This window comes from Piliocolobus tephrosceles, chromosome 2 (genome assembly GCF_002776525.5).
Source record: "Piliocolobus tephrosceles isolate RC106 chromosome 2, ASM277652v3, whole genome shotgun sequence".
Classification (NCBI taxonomy): domain Eukaryota; kingdom Metazoa; phylum Chordata; class Mammalia; order Primates; family Cercopithecidae; genus Piliocolobus; species Piliocolobus tephrosceles.
The window spans coordinates 30,437,743-30,454,734 of NC_045435.1; the positions used below are offsets into that span (position 1 = coordinate 30,437,743).

A 16,992-nucleotide genomic window follows, 5' to 3' on the forward strand; every position below is an offset into this window, starting at 1 on the left:
CATTTCTGGTATTAAATGTTGATTCTTTTTGTTAAAGGGTAAAGCAAGAACTGAAAGCATCCCGCCTATGCACTCAAAACCACATAGTACTCTAAATGTCATAGGACTTGCCTTCATTAAAGCTGAGAGGCGATGTGATATCATGGCAAGAACATTGGACCAGAAGTCAGGAAAGACTATGTTACAAAGTTGTTGTGAATGTGACATTATAAGCATCCTGAAAGGGATATACCCAGAATGGTATCAGTCAGTCTTTTGGGCAATGCTCTGGTGACCAGACAGTTGTAATCCATTGCAGTGAGATCTAGCATGACAACCAAATTACATGGTGAGTATTTAGGTGCTGGGGAGTGCACTGCATGGCTCTTTACGTATCCATTTAGCCCTGTTATTATTTTATTTAAGCATATATTAAGTTTATATTTAGGCAATCTCTGGTTGCAAAAACAGATACTTTAAAAACCTTATGAATCTTTTCATCCATTAGTAAGTTACTGCTCAAAGTTATAAACCAATCAATGTTTTTTTCCCAAAAGGTATTAAATAAAAAAATTCTTCCTAATTTTTCCTACAATGTGTTCAAGTGGATGTGGCTTTTCTTGTTTGAGAAGAGCTCACTAAGGCTTGAACAGTTATCAAAATTACTTTGAAATGTTACTCTTTTCTTTAGATTCCTATAATCTAAAGTCTGGTAAGTAATTTGACTAGTGGAAACAGTCAACATTCATGATTTTTTTTTTCTCCATCATAAGTGGTTTACTCATATCAAGAACTTGAACACTGTGGTATTTAAAAAAAAAAACAGAAAATATTTTTCTCTTCATCTTTGGCCAAATGTGAAGGTAAGGGGAATTAATGACCTCAGCTAGTACAGCTGACATTTAAAACTGTGACTCAGGTCCTCCCACTCTCCAAAGAATATTGATAAATTTTAAACTCTGAAGCAAAAATGAAGACATGCTTCACACTGCCTACAAGTCTGAAGTTTATGAACTCACTCACTTTAGTGTTCTTTCATTAAATAAAGCTTAAAGAAGGATGTTCAGAATGGGGTAGACAAAGGAAGAGAAATGAACAGTTAGGGGTCATTATTATTAGAGTTTTGGGGGCAGTGATGAAGACGAATAGGTAATTTGAAGTAGTCTTCAAGAGAAAGAAGAAATAAAGGGAAAGGGCTAGGAAAAGGAAATAGGGAAATAATGAAGCTGATATAATTTGGATATCATGTGATCATTAGAGAAGAAACAGCCTCACTAACAGTCAATTCACAATTATGTTTGTCTAGTAGAAATATATTTGCTTGAACACTTTGGAGAACCGATTGGTGATTTTGCCATTATACTAGACATTAGCCCTTTCAAAGCAGACTAAGAGTACGTAGTTCCTTAGTGAATACAAAGGCTTTACAACTGGAGAGCACTGCAGGGAGCCTGGCTAAGGTGAAAAGGGACTTGCTGGAGAGGCACAGCAGAATGGGATGGGATTAGAAAACAACAGTCTATTAGGAAAGATGAAACGAAGGAATTCTCCAGTGTTCACACTGAGAAGCCTTCACATTGGACCAGAGTGAGAAGGTCTTTTACACTGAGGTTTTAAAAAGCTGACTTCCTTTTGTCCTGAATAGTTTCAGGCACCCAGGATGGTGGAAAGTTTATTCAACTGAGGTTTTCCATACGTTGGGTTGAATAGTTGAGGGAAGCTGAAGAAACTCTTTTATCTGAAAATATGATCTGAAAATATTTATTGTATAGGAAGACAGGATGCCTGATTTCTGAAGTTTCCTTGATGGCCCAACTAAAGAAGAAAGGCACCAAATCCTCACTTTAACAGGTAAATGGAGATCCTGAGGGCTGGATACCCAAGAGCCACCATTTTATGGACTCTTCAGATTTAAAAATGTCTCAGATAGATATTTCCAAGTTCTATTTCTATTAGCCTCTGTGGATAAAGAGTTTCTGAAATTCTGGTTTTAGTTTTTTTGGAAAAAAAAAAAAAAAAAACTCCCAGGAAAATGAACACTGTATTTCCAAGCTGCCTCCAGGGAAAGGCTGCAGACTAGTTAAAATAATTCTAAGCGTATTGAAAAAGGAAAGTAGAAAGAACCAGTATTAAAATGAATGTTTGAGAATACAGTGGGGACAACTAAGTAATTCACTGTCTTATGCTTTTCAGAAGACTGGCCCTTTGAAACGCAGCCTGTTATTTTTGGTCAGATCATGTGGCACTTAAGTAGCCCCTTGGTCATACTTTTAAAAGCACATATAGACAGTGACAGTCCTACAGGGGAAAATCAGATACATTCATATGCACCTCTTTTGTTCTTCAGATATTCAGTGGGTCAGCTAAACAAGATCACTTTGAATGTGAACCTCTTTGTATTAGTCACACCAACAAAAAAGTTTCAAAAAAAGTTTTCACTTTCCTACCTTTGCTAAGTCTGAGCTTTAACAAATTCTAAAATCCTCTAAAGACAATACTGAAGCTGATAATATAAAAAGCAAATTAGAGCAGTAATGATTATTATTAAATGCACCAGATTAACTGCAGCAGTTTGGTGATGGGTGATATATGCAAAGACATAATATTTCAATCAACTCATGATCATAGGCAGATTCAAAAGTTAAAATGAATATAATGTAATATATATTTCAATATAGAGTTGTTATATATAATGTGTATGTCCTAGGTTTCAGAAATACTGCAATGTAGTGTATTGTACTTAAGTAAGCATACCTAAATAGTAACTCATATTCTTTCAAAGTCACTAGTACTGTTAATTAAAAGAACAAAAACCAAAACAACGATTTTTTTTTTTCCAGTAAAAAGAAATACCTATGGTTACAGTCACAGACTTCTTTTGGATACACAAAGACAATATACATTTTAAAAAGTAATAACGACAAAAAAGTGGCAACTGTAAGTAGCCTTACTTAACAGAGGGAGGGGAAAAGTCACCAGACTAGAAGAGGAAAGAAAATGTCCTCTGACTTCTGTAAAGCAGAAATAATCTATAAGTCATAAAAAATAACAAACCATCTAGTAAAAGAAGGGCATGGAAGTGAGAAAACTGAATCCTGAATTCCAGGCCACCAAGCCTTCAGAGTCCATTCATTCAGTACATTATACTAGAGTGGCATTCTGCTTCAATGTTTGAGATGGGCAAAAGCTATCAATTCCTAGAGATTACCAAAAAATATTCCCCCCAATAGTCTATCCGTTTGCTAGACGTGGTAAACAACCCACTCCTGGAAAGACTTTGGCAAAGGCCACATTGGTTTCAGGAGACACAGTTTGTGAACTACGATGATATCCTGCGAGTACAGGCAGCATTAGGAAGCTTTAGTTTGAAAACAAAATTTGTGTGTGTGTGTGTGTGTGTGTGTGCGCGCGCGCACACACTGGGTTGCATAGAGGAAAGGAATGAAGACCTTTGAGCTATGGGATGGCTCAGGCCAAAGTCTGTGTGGGCTTTGCCTGCCTGGCGTTGGTGCCCCCCACCCCCCTCCTCCTCCAGGAGACCTGGGGAGATGCCCTGGACTGCTGCTCCTTTTTGTCTGCTCACCAGTTGAAGACTTCTGTTATACCTTATTATGGAGGAAAACAGCCTGTCCCTGTGGGTTTGCTGTGGATTCAACAAGCTGCATTTGTTTCTCCCAATTCTGAAACATTACAAAAAGCAACAGAGTGGGCAGGTGACTGCTTCCTGGGAAGGGAGCCACAAGTCTTAAGCACAATGTTGGGAAGAGGCAACTGTATCTATGCACAAGGACCTCTGCCTGTGTGTGCTCCATTTGGGGGACACACACACTTTCAGATGACAATAAGTGTATACACAAACACACATGTGCACACACATGTCAATAAATCCAATAGAACTGTAGAGTCTGTTAAATGCACTGTACTCCACATAAGCATATTCAAGTTTCTCATGAAAGGGATACATAGAAATTACTGATGGTTGGGCTCCTTCAGAATGCCCTAGAAGTCTCATTACAGATACTGATGCACTCAACTAAGGCAACAAAGCAGAAGCAGGTATGTGAGATATGTCAGAGCTTTGACTCCTAACCAGAAGTTCGAAAATGTATCTCGTTGTCACTGGGCAATATGAATGTGAAAGTTTTGTGCTGAGCGAAGCTCACACTGTGTGTGCACATGTATAAATAATGTATACTCATTTATAGACATTTTGGACAGCAGTGGTGACATACTGGATGGGTTAAGACTGTTTCATTACTTGAATCTACATATAAACTGCAATGATTTTGCTGGGTAATAACAACTGTTGCAACACTAGTAGGAACAGATGCCCTCAAGGTTTTCTCTTTTTTTTTTCTCTCTTGGAGGTATCAAAATCTCATTGAGGCATTCTAAACCAAAGAAGCCTCTGAATTTGAAAGAGGGTTAGTAGGGACTTTTATACCCTCATTGGGCATCCCAGAAGCTGGGACTCTCAGGACTGTGGCTAGATTTTTGCCTATGATCTGCAGATTATGCTCTTGCACCGAAGACCTGAAAGTTATGAGTTTGCATTTAAACAAAGAACCACCGGATAAAAGAGATGCTCTCTAAAACTGAGGGAAAAAAAAGTTTCGAGATATATGCTATAGATAAAGAAAGCGTTTTGCTGGGATTGTTCTCCGTGTTAAGGAAATGTTTAAACCTAGTACTCCTAGGCACCTGTGATTGCATTTTCTAGGATTCTCTTTAGTACTATGATGTCCATTTTACATTCAGCCCTGACCTATGTCACTGAAATAGAATAGGAAATAGCAGCCACTATCTGAGAGTAGTCAGTTCTAGAGAAGTTGGGTGCCTCCCCAAGAAGTCACTATTTCCATAGTCCTCCATCACGAATAGGGCTTATTTTTGTGATAATGTAACTATTAAACAGCAAGAAATGCCTATAACTTCAGAGCCTTCTCATTTCTGTATCTTTTGTCCTCTTCCCAGGGCTTTCTGATTTAAGGCAATAATGCTATACTATAAGTAGCCTCTTGTGAAAATACCTTAATTGAGGTCACTTAAGATTAGATTTCCGTCTGAAAGTCTACAGTTTATGGAGCAAAAGGTGGGGCCGGAAGAAACCACTGGAATGGCAGGTGTTTTAGTCAGTGGTGTAGAAAGATGATGTTTCTTGTTTCAACCCACGGCATTTTTACCCCTCATGCAGTGAGGAGAAAATACATAGTTCTGAAAAAGAACCCACACTATGTAGCCCTAATTTTCTACCTCTTCACTCTAAAAAGGATGGGAACAAACCCTACTATTCTATAACCATTCCTGGGGATCTGCTAAGGTACACTGCTGACTGCTATAGACTCAGTGTTAAAGGACAAAAAAAAAAAAAAAGTCTTCAGAGACTTAAAAAAGTCTTTGGAATATTTTGGTCAGGCTAGATCATCTTGATACTCAGTGCTAGAAACGATGCTTTGGATTAGTAATTTCCACATTCTGAGTTTACAGGAACACTGAGTCACCACAGCCTTTTCTCTTATAAAGGTTTAAGCGATATCAGAAATAGCAACTCTACACAGAAAGCCCTTGGGAATATGAAAATATTCTCTCTCAAGAGCAAGGACTCTTCCATGCCCCTTTTCTGCCTCTATATGTAGCCTGAGTACCAAGGTAGAGATTGCTTTTGAAAGTTTGCCCCATGTAATGTGTTTCCTGGGTACCTAAGAGAACAGCCAGTTTCTTCATGAAAACACAAAGAGGGGAAAGAGGCTGCTGCTGTTCCAGTAGGAAGTTATGTCTAGCCCCAGAAAGCCTGGTGGCTGGGTCAGCTCAAGCACTCTCTTCATGCACTGCAGGTTCAGGAGGCATTGGGTTCTTTGCTTTTTCTATGGAATTAGGGAGCCTATTGAAATTCTAGTGCACCCTTCCTTTTGTTTGTCACCAAGTCACATGGTTCTGTCTTCAGTGTCCTATTTTTCTTTTCTTTTTTTTTTAATTTCTCTTTCTGAGGAACAAAATTGGTCATTTAAATAAAGTTCTTTTCCAGTGAGTAAAGAGGTTTCTCAGAGCCAGAAATCACTCAAAAGAGAGTCTGTCGACCCTACCCATGGAAAAGCCCAGAGATTTCTCTAACCACTTCTTGCCAAACTTCCTAGTTTTGTGATTGGATGTTTCTTGGTTTAGCATTGTTTGGTGCTGAATACATTTTGCAATTCTTTTCTTCTCTGCCCTAGAGCTTCCATTACCTTGGACTTCAACTCATTACCAAATTAAAGAATTCTTTTAGAAGATTTCTTTTAAGAGTCAGGTCACAACAGAAAGGGCACCCTCCTGTTCTCCTAAATCTCAAGGGCATCTTGGGTTGTGTCTGCTCTTAGTTGCACCTTCCTTTTGTTCCCTTTTGATGCAGCAGCACACTGGCTATAGCAGAGGCAGACCTGATTTGATTATCTGATACCTTTTCTGCAGAAACATATATCCCCGGCTCCCAGCCCCAACTAACCAAATAACATCTTCTAGAACAACAGAGGAAAGCTCTAGAATGGGTGTATATCCTGTGACTCCTGGCCAGATCTACCTTGCTCCCTGTTTTCCTAGGGGTCACAGGTGTTGGGAGCATCATGGAGGAGCCCCAAAAAGGAAGCGACATAAGCTTTTACTATGTTTTCTCAGGAATCGAAGGGGTTTTATAAGGGGCATACGGCATTTCTGACTTCTGCGCTGAGAGAAAACATTGAGTTTTGGGCATGGGCAGAGCACAGATAGCTGGTGTGCTTGTGTGAGGGAAGTACATATAGCTCAAGGCTTTAGGATTGAATATGAAACAAACATACCTGGAGGAAAATTTTATCTTTTCATTTGCAGAATTCACAAATTCCTACTGTTCATGGGTTGAAAAATAGTATTTTTGGACCTTACAGAATATTTTGGTGATGCAAAATAAAACCCTTATGATTTTTAAATACAGCAAACGCAAGTCTTTCTAAGGCCAAGAGCTACTGTGATCTCTAAGATGACTAGGAATGAACTGCGGCTAGAAAATGAGCAGGAAACTATCCAGCACACTTAATCATGGCACAAATAGATTCAAAGCATTAGGAATTTGGGAACAGAACAGTCTATAAGACTGTTATTGGGAGCTACAGTTTACCACTCAATTAAAATATACAAGAAACCATTTTGATACAGAGATTTTCATTTCAGATTTTTTTTTTTTTTTGCTTAGCTTGTTTCTCAGTTTTTCCCCCTGTGTAGAGTTCTATCAGATCCATGTATTCCAATTATTTTCTTTTTCAGGATTATATTTCACACATTTGGGGGCCTTTTTGGTACAAATGTTGGCATTTAATAAGGAAAAATTGCCCATGACGCTGAGATAATACCAATGTTTTTAGTGCTAGAAAATATTATTTTTTATAACCATATCTAAATATCTTGAGATAAAAATTCCCCTTTGACTTTTTTCCTTTCCCTTGTTTGGCAAATTCCATTATAAAATTATAAATTGCTAAAAAGTGTCCCTTCCATACTAGTTCTTCTTCCTTGTACTCACCCTAAGAAGTCTTAAATCTGGAACATTTGCTTTTATCTTATCTATCTGTTTCCTGGCTACTAGAAAGAAATTTTTTTTTAGCACTGATATCACCCTACCATGAAGTTCCAAATGTAAGATGACTGTAAGACTTGAAACAAAAAAAATTAAAAATATCCACACTCATTCTCTCATTTTGAAGCAAATATCTTTCCCTATTTCTAAAGATATTTGTGATTGTTTAATTTAAAAGTGAGAACTGACAATCTAAACGCATCTCCATCCTTTTGAAACAGGTCCAGATTAGTTTATTTCCTAAAACGTCAGTTTGGAAAGTGGCCATTTGATGGGCCAGGAACATTGCAATAAACAACTACCTCTTTGCTCCTCCAGATTAGATCTGCCACTCCAATCCAGCTTCTTCCTCTTTCCACAAAATAATTTGTCAACTATTTTAGAATGTGACATGTTTGGGAAGGATAAACATACAGCAGGAATATGTCTACTGCTATGCAAACCTGGCTGGTCCATTTTGTCATGGACTGCAATGATTATATCACCTCATTAAGAATTCTTTAGGGATCCTCCACCCCCTCTCCCCTCCACTTTTTTTAAAGAGACGCTTCCTTTACAGGGAAAGGATGATAAGACTCCTCAGGGTTTCAAGTCACCTGCAGCTTTTTCTCTACATGTTCTACCAAAAGAAAAGGTGGATTCTAACCCAATTGCTTAGCATTTTACATGGCAAATCAGCATTAAGGCAAATGGGTCTATCTCAGATTTGAGAAACAGAAAGCTACATGTGGCCCATAATGGCACCTAAGATCAACTTTTCAGGAGGTATTAGTGAAAATTCTTCCTACTTTGCTAAATTTGAACAAAGACACTTTCAAGTCTACTACTGTTAAACAGTTAAACATATTTCAAAGTGGTTTTTGGCCTTCTTTCATTTGTAACATGTATTGAGTGATTTCATGTCATTATCCTCTAGCTTTAAGAGTTTTTTTCTTAAGGTCAATCTTCTCTTTTTACTTTATGGGTGGAATCACTTGTTTTCCAAAATACCAAAACAATTCCATGACATAGTTAATTAACTAATGCTCCCTCTATTGGTGGTAAGTGGAAATATTAGTTTTACAACACTGATATTTTAAAAAGCAAAATTAGCAATAGAAAAATGAACTTACTTTATTTTGGAAGCTGTTCCTCACTAGCTGTTAAAACAGGTCAGTTTTGGACACACAGTTCTTGGTAGGACTCCTCTTAAAAATCACAATAGGTTATACTCAATAGTCAGTTAACCACCCAAGTGTACATTAAAACTTCTAGCAAAATATCCACTGAATTAAGCACTGTGGGACCAAATCAAACTCACAAACACTTCAGTTACACTAACCTTACTAAGCGTCACAAAGAACTTATGAAAAAGATCCAAGTTAACCAAATGTCTGAAATATATGAATAAAACCAATTTAGTCATTACAGAGTTGTTTGTGTTGGAAGATTTTCCCTCGTTTGCTGCACAGTTTTTGTAAATAAAATGCTGACAGGAAAATTAGAAGGAAAATTAAATTAAAATGTAATGTAATTTTGAAACTAAAATACTCTCTCCTTTCTTCTTTTTAAAACTGTAGTTTGGTGTTTTGCTTTGTTTAAAGATTTGCTTTCCCCTAAGTGTGTTAAAATATGCCCAGCAATGAAATCACTTTGGGAGTTTTAGCTAGGTTTAAGAAATCCTATATTTGAGCTGGAATCCCTTCAGGACACTGTCTATAATGAAAATATCTCTATTATAATACCTTGATCAGGACCGAGGAGAGAAATCCCAACTAGGAAGAGAGAGTGGCATCTGGTATGATGCAATAGATTGGTGGTCTTTTGAATAGTGGATGTTGGCATCTGGGAATTTTTTAATTTCCCTAAAACCTCTCTAGGAAGCAAGGGTTAATTAGTCATCTAAAGAATGATCATCTTATTTAGCCCTCTTAACCATGGTGGAAATAGTCAGAAGGTGATATTTGAAAGGAAAAAAGTAATTTTGGCATCAATGCATCTTGATCTGTAACAGGCTTCTCATAATGATGCTCTTTGCAGTTGGGAAGGGTGAGGAGCTATGGCAGAGTTTTATGAACTCCTCTTCCTGGCTGATCACAAAAGAAAAGACCCCATTTATCAAGACTTCCAGACTACTAGTGTTTCACCAAGAAAAAAAGTAGAGTCAATAGAAATTCTAGAATTGTAAGATCTCAATGAAATTTTGGAGAAGCAAGCAATCTCTGAAAGATAAAGTCTCTTCCATGAAAAAGAACAGAATTCTAGATGGATCAGTTGAAAAAAATTATTCAGTGGGGCAACTTAAGCTTGCTAAAGTCAAAGAACTACATATCAAAATACAAAGCAGCAATTCAAATTACAGCAGGGATGGGCTGGCCACAGAGGCCCTCATCAACCCAGGCAATACTTAAAATAATAAAAATTAAGAAAAATTAAAAAAAATATGAAGAAAATATCCTTCCTCTCTTTCAAATATAACTATAGTTGCCTTTTATTCTTTCTATCTGGAAGCAGTATCGCTAACCTTAACAGTCTTGACTTACCAAAAAATATATATATGTGTGTGAAATAAAATAAAAGAGAAGGAACTGGTGGCAGTGTATGCAAAACCAAAATGAAAAAAAATTACTTTTAACAATTTCACTTTTTTTGTTTTTTTTTTTACACAAATACTGTTGTAAATATATTAAAAAAATCAGCATTCTATCTGGTAAACGTCACTTTTGCCCCTCTATAAAATTTTGAATTAAAAAAGCCTCAAGAACTTTTTATTGTTCCCCCCCACCCTCCATTTCTCTTTCTTTTTCTCTTCCACAAGAATATATCCTGACACTTTTTTTTTTTTTTTTTGCAAAGATTGTTGGAAATAATCCTTCTCTTGTACCTAGAAACATAGGTGCACATTTCTGATATCTTTGTTTTATCCGCATTCCTGCCTTTCATGAAAGTCCCTCTTGATTGTGCTGAGGCTGTGGCTCAGCGAAGACACTGAATAAATACGATAGCCACTGTTGCTTGTTGCTTGTCCAAGTCTTCCTGGCTTCTGCTGCAAGAGGGGGATATGGAAAAGGTGGGCCAGGGTGTGTGGACCCGGGCAGAATCTGGGGGAGAAGCCTGCCATTCGTCTTTCTTTCCCACACCACCGAACCCACTGCCCTTCCCACCCCCACAGCCCTTTTATGAAATCAGACAACGTGGTAGGTGGAAAACAGCAGGGCCTTTCCTCTGGGTTTTCAACCAGAAGTGATATTCCACAGTTTTAACTGGTTACTGTGAAGTCCAAGCGGCCAGAATTGTGAAAATGTCCACTGAAACACTGCAAGCGGTGTACTTAAAGACAGTAGGCCTTTTAGATTTTGTTATATATTTTTTGTAGTGCTCTTCACAAGTGGAAATTTTTTTTTTTTTTTTTTTTTTAACTTTTTTTTAAAAGATTTTTTTGTAAAGAAGGGTTGTATTTAGAGGCCAGTAGCTAGAGATCCAACCAGTGGACCTCTTGAAGCACTACCAGGCCTTAAGGCCACCATCCGAGGGAGACTGGGAAAACTATTATTCACCCAAGCCTCCGGAAATGTAATGTACCAGCAGGCAAAAAACAGTTCTTCATGTAGTACAAAAGAAAACGAAACAAAAACAAAAACAGAAAGTAAAAATGAAACCAAAACATTTCTTAAATTCTAGTGCCATAGCTTTTTTGTTTGTTTGTTTTTTGTTGTTGTTTTGTTTTGTTCATAAGAAAGAGAGAAAGATACTACTTATCCGTCAGACACATGCATCCTCATGTGGTCGTTGAACTGCTCGATTTGGTCAAACTTTGCTGGGCAGACGGAGCAGACGTAAGTGGTCCCCTCCGTGCAGGCCACCACACCTGGGGGGCCAGCGCGGGCACCTGGGGGTGTGCCTGCAGGGGGGGTCCCATTGCTGGCACTGTGCAGGGCCACGTGTCGCTCCAGGAGGGTCTTGTGAGAGAACTTCTTTTTGCAGATGTAGCACTCGTAGGACTTCTCTCCCCGGTGGAGGCGCATGTGCACGTTGAGGGAGCTCTTCTGGGTGAAGCGCTTGTTGCAGATACTGCACTGGTATGCCCTCACTCCTGTGTGTGTCACCATGTGCTTGATAAGGTAATCCTTTAAGGAGAAGGAGCGCCAACAGATGCTGCATTGGTGGGGCTTCTCACCTGTTGATGTAGGAAGAGACAGCAAGCAGGAAAGAGCAAGATATAGCAAGGGATGGAGAACGAAGGAGAGAAAAACAAGACAACAAAAAAAGAAAAACAAAATAATTAAAAAAATAAAATCTGATTGCTTAATGGATCATTCTTGATTGAAAAGTCCAGGCCCTCCTAGCCTCTCATGTGCAGAGAAATTTTGCTTTATGGTGATGCTGGCAGAGTTTTGCTTTCCATTTCCCTATGCCATAAAATGGCTTTCTTGGAAAACTACCAGATATTCCCCACTAAAAGTCTTCCAAGTCACTCTGTGGAAAACGGAGGGCTACTTTTCAAGGGGGTCACTTTCAGTGTCCTGATTAGGGGATTTTAGTGTTTCCCATTAACATTATCAAACAAATATAAGAAATAAGAGAGAAGAAAGATCTTTGGAGACATGGGGTGCTCTAGAATCCTTGAGAACTAAGGATACTGGTCACTATAGCCTGGTTCCTTGGGGAAAGTCCCCACTTCTAGTAGTCTGTCTTATAAATATATCTACGTGTTGATTGTGAGTTCTGAAAATATTTGCCAACATAGGAACAAGTCATTTTGAAGAGTTATACTTTGAAGTTTATCTACTTTAGACAGAAATCTTCCTAACATGTAACTTAAGGGTTAATTGCCTGTTCTCTATTGACTGTACTGAGCTGCAGATTGGCCTCATTGGGTGTAGAGGCTGAGTAGGCAGTGGGCAACATGATGATATCAGACTCAAATGGTCCTATTCAAATTTGGGCACCAACACACTACACACCACTCTGACAAATCACCAAATGCCTCTGAGGTATATAGTCCTACTTACCTCATTGTGCTGGTGTTGACATAAAATACATATGAAATCACTTTGCAGACCACCAAGAGCAGTGTGGGAATACATGCATGGTATTCTTATTACAAGGATACCTCCCACCCCCATTAAATGCTTCCATATGCATTTTGAACTCTTGGGTCAATTTTTAAAATAGTTTTCCTGCATCCTCCTTTGCTCTCAGCCCGTTGGCAGAAACCCTTGTTTCTCCTCAGTTTACTGCTTTGGTTTGGCTTAGAAACCAAATGATCAAGTTTGTTACAAACAGTAAGGTAAGTAATAATAGTCACTTAATGACCACATGAGGTATTCTTAAAGTCCATGGGCCTGTGGCATCTCTTTAAGATAATTACTTAAAGACTTATTTTCTTTGTGCTGTTTGGTCTCAGCTCTGCTCCTGACAGGTGAGATGAACTGCGTATTTGGTCAATCTCTCACTTCATTCCTGATTGCCCAGTATAGGCCCTCACCTCAGAGAAAAAAGTCCTTCTTCCACATACTCTTTCATGATCCAAACTAAAACCCAAAGCCTCTGAAACTCCTTAGGGTAATACTGCAACGTCTGAACTATGCATCAAGGTAAGAAATCTTTTAAAATTTGAGCTAACCTCCATTTAAAATACATGCCTTGACTGTTTTTCCTTTTTTCCCATTAAGAAACAGAAGAGCTTTGATGTGTCATGGTAATAGCAGCAACGAAAACAATCGCCATGTATTGAGTGCTGACTATGTAGCAGGGTTGCTATTAAGTGCTGTATGTTCATGATCCATTTTACTAAACTTTCTCTCATCAGGAATTTTTGTTGTTGTTGTTGTTTTCAAACATAAACAGATATGTTTTGAAGCACACTGACCAGACAGTCTGATGCATAAGATCACAGAGTTAGAAGAGAATTTTACTTTTAGATTAAAACAGGAAAGTTTAGGGAAGCCTCATTGCTAATAATCTCAATTTGCCGAAGACTTCAGTCTATGCACAGTGTTTACATTGGTACTTTTTTTTTTTTTTTGAAGTAAGACATTCCCTAAGAGAGACAGTCATGCATGTTTTTAGCCGAAACATTTCTGTCAGCTGTAAACATGCCTGGAAGTCAACTGGTCTTTGCTATCCTCCTGCTTTCAGACAATTTATAGAGGCTATGATGGGCTGGCCAACTATCATTTAAAATGTGTCCACCTGTCACCTTTTACGGGAAACGTGCCTTAAATTCCAGATGGTATTTTGGCTGCTAGGAAGTTGAAACTTCACCTATGTTAAAATGCTCTGTTGTTTGAAACTTTCACCTTCTGTGTGTTTTTCCTCGAGGCAAGGTCACTGATGAAGCCTTTTTATTTTCACACTCTTCTAATGTGTCTATAAATTGATTCTTCACAGTTGTCATGTTTCTCTCCGTAGCACATATAGGTATGTTGTTTGTGTGCATGTAGTATTGGCTCTACCATTAATTACCCATGTGACCCTGGGCTTTTTAAGTGTTTGCATCTCTCTGGGTTTGTTTCATTTTCTGTATGTGAAGAGTTGGACCAGGCACTTGCCACATGGTCCTTTGTGGATTTAGCGGTCCTCAGTCCATGGTGGACCACAAACCCTGAGGACTCTAGTCCTGGCCTTGTCAGTGAATGAGCTGAGGGCAACCTCCTTAGTCACTGAATGCATTACCAGTCCTGCATTTTAAATAAGACAAAGTATCCTGTTCCCTTCCCTGCCACAGAACAATGGTATGTTACTTAATAAAGAGAAATGTTTGCAAAGCACTTGGGAGCTCCTTAGAGGAAGGTGCTGTCTATAATTATTATGGTGCTGTGATGGTGGAGTGTAGGTATTTCAGATACTGTCTTACTAAATGGGGTATATTTTCAGATTAATGAGGTGCTCACAACCTTCACTTCTGTATGAACTTGAAACACAGTCACTCAGCAGGAATGAATGATTGTGTTTTAAGAAAAAATTTTCCCCATGATTTTCTTGTGTATTACTTACAGCAATCCCAAAATGGTTTTAGATATTATACAATAAATGGATGAGGTCTGTTGATTGTTGTTCTCCAAGTAAAGAAACAAAGAGTGAAGATAAATGGTCAGAGATGGCTTTCCAGGTTTAAGCCTATGGTTAGGAATGCCAAGTCTGGTTTGTCAGAAGGGGACACAAAGCAAAAAGTGGATACTTGAATTATAACATCAAGGGGAAGGTCATATAAGTTCCTTCACTTTAAAATGATACAGATGTAGGAGTCAGATATGAATTCCATTTCCTTGGCTGAGTGACTTGGCCATGTCATTTAACCTCTATAAGCCTCAGTTTCCTTATCTATAACTCAAGAATAATCTAGTAAGTACCTGTTTTGTGAAGGTGTTTTGAAAATGGAAGAGATAAAGCACTTAGTACAGAGCATGTGGTCATTTTAAGAAAAATTAAACTGTTCCATTTATCACAAAGGAACCAAGGATAAATGAAACCAACTGCAAAATGACTTGCATGGCATATGGAAGTCAATCCTGAATTTTTAAAAATTTATTTCAGATAATCAATAAAACAAGTGATTATATTGCAGCTACGTAATTCAGAGTTAGGGGTATAGTCGACTCTCTCAATTACATATGTGAATGGCAAGAAGTGGCCTATGGATACAATGTCAGCACACAGCACAGACAGAGGATTTCCTAGGAAAGCCGCAAAGGAGCACTGGAGGCACAGAAACCAAACAGCAAGGGAGGAAATTGAGAGAGAGGCAGTGCCCTTTACTGCCTTGCTAAGGGTGTTGGGCATGGTAAAAATATACATTTTTCTTAATTTTTCAATGCCTGCTCATCACCGTCTTCTCATGAACCAGCTCTGACACTTAATCTACCATGACTGAAAAGTGAAAAAAAAGAGGAAGAACGATACTGCTTAGGTTAGAAGATGCAGAGGGTTCTGCCAGAAGCTCAGAAAGTTCAGGTAAAAGCCATCCTAATGGGTAAAGACACCCAACTTTGAATAGGAACCTCTTGCAGTGGGGGCTCAACAAGAACCCACTTATTCTACTGATTTTTTCCCCCTCATTTTAACCAAGGCTTCTCCTGAGCTGTGAAAGGGACAGTGAATGCTGTTATCAGGAGATTTTTCAGAAGCACTGTTCCTACCTAACTCTCCTGTTCTCTCTGCCTCCCCATCATTTGCCCTAGTACAATGCCTTCCTCTTTCGTGGGTATAGTGACGGGTCAAAAAACCAAGACAGGGTACTTGATGAGACAGCAGGCAGCAAGGAAGGAGGAGAAAGAGGAGAAGGTGGATAGCAGAAGGTGGCCACTGGTGAGGAGAGCAGAAGGAATACTTCAAAGTGCAGGTCCTCTGAATGGGGAACATCGAGACTGGACCAGAAAATGGGGAAGGTTCCATATTAACAATGGAAGAACATTCAGATGGAATCATATGGAGCTTTTACTGGCTGCAGAGTGTAGTCTCCACCAAGAGATGTCTGTTTAAAAGAGGACCCACATGGCCGGGTGCCGTGGCTCACGCCTGTAATCCCCGTATTTTGGGAGGCAGGTGGATCACCTGAGGTCAGGAGGCTGAGACCAGCCTGACCAACATGGTGAAACCCCATCTCTACTTAAAATACAAAAAAATTAGCTGGGTGTGGTAGTGGGTGCCTGTAATCCCTCCCAGCTACTCAGGAGGCTGAGGCAGGAGAATCACTTGAATCTGGGAGGTGGAGGTTTCAGTGAGCAGAGATGGCATCACAGCACTCCAGCCTGGGGGACAGAGTGAGACTCTGTCTCAAAAAAATGGGGGGCCCACACACCTGAGATATCAGTGGTGTGACTGCCTGCCAGCCTTCCTGTTCATTCCCTGGGATGCGATCCTGTTGCCAGCTTGGACTGTGAGGCTAAGAGGGACTGCCTATTGGGAACATGCTGCATTCACAAAATATCTGTGGCTTCAGTGACAACTAAGATATTTTAGTTTTAAGCAGAACTTTGGAGAGTTTCATTCATGTTACTTGACTTTTCTTACAATTTTGTGAATACAGTGGATATTAACATCCCTAGAAAATAGCATCTCCAATTAGAGAGTTGTACTAACATCTTGAAGGTCACCTAAGAAGTCAGTAACACCTGACAGTATAAAATACTAGCCCAACCAGATTATCTTCCTCTCCCATTAACAATTCTTTGTTCTGTGGATTATGCCGCAAAATGTATGATGCTACTATTAACACATATTAATGGCTTTGATAGTTTTACAGCATTCATAATTGTTTTCACATAAATTATGTTATTCAATTCACAGAGCAATCATGTAAAGTAAGTACTACAGATCTGAAAAACTGAGGCTCAGGTTGGTTATAGAACTTACCCAAAGTCACTCAGTCAGAAAGTGGTAATATCATGGCTTTCTCACTCCAAACCTTACACTTGTTCCTTTACACCCACTGGCTTGATATAATT

At 38.9% G+C, this 16,992-nt stretch overlaps 1 protein-coding gene across 18 annotated transcripts in view; it reads right to left on the minus strand.

Moving 5' to 3' along the window:
* Positions 1-7,162: 7,162 nt before the first annotated feature.
* ZBTB20 (zinc finger and BTB domain containing 20) overlaps positions 7,163-16,992 on the minus strand; it is an 821,902-nt gene continuing 812,072 nt past the window's right edge. For all 18 annotated transcript variants that reach the window (XM_023213691.1, XM_026456669.1, XM_031935144.1 and 15 more), the window contains one exon: positions 7,163-11,720. In XM_023213691.1, coding sequence (XP_023069459.1) covers positions 11,299-11,720 — 422 coding nt within the window. In that variant the 3' untranslated portion in view covers positions 7,163-11,298. The remainder of the gene's footprint in view (positions 11,721-16,992) is intronic.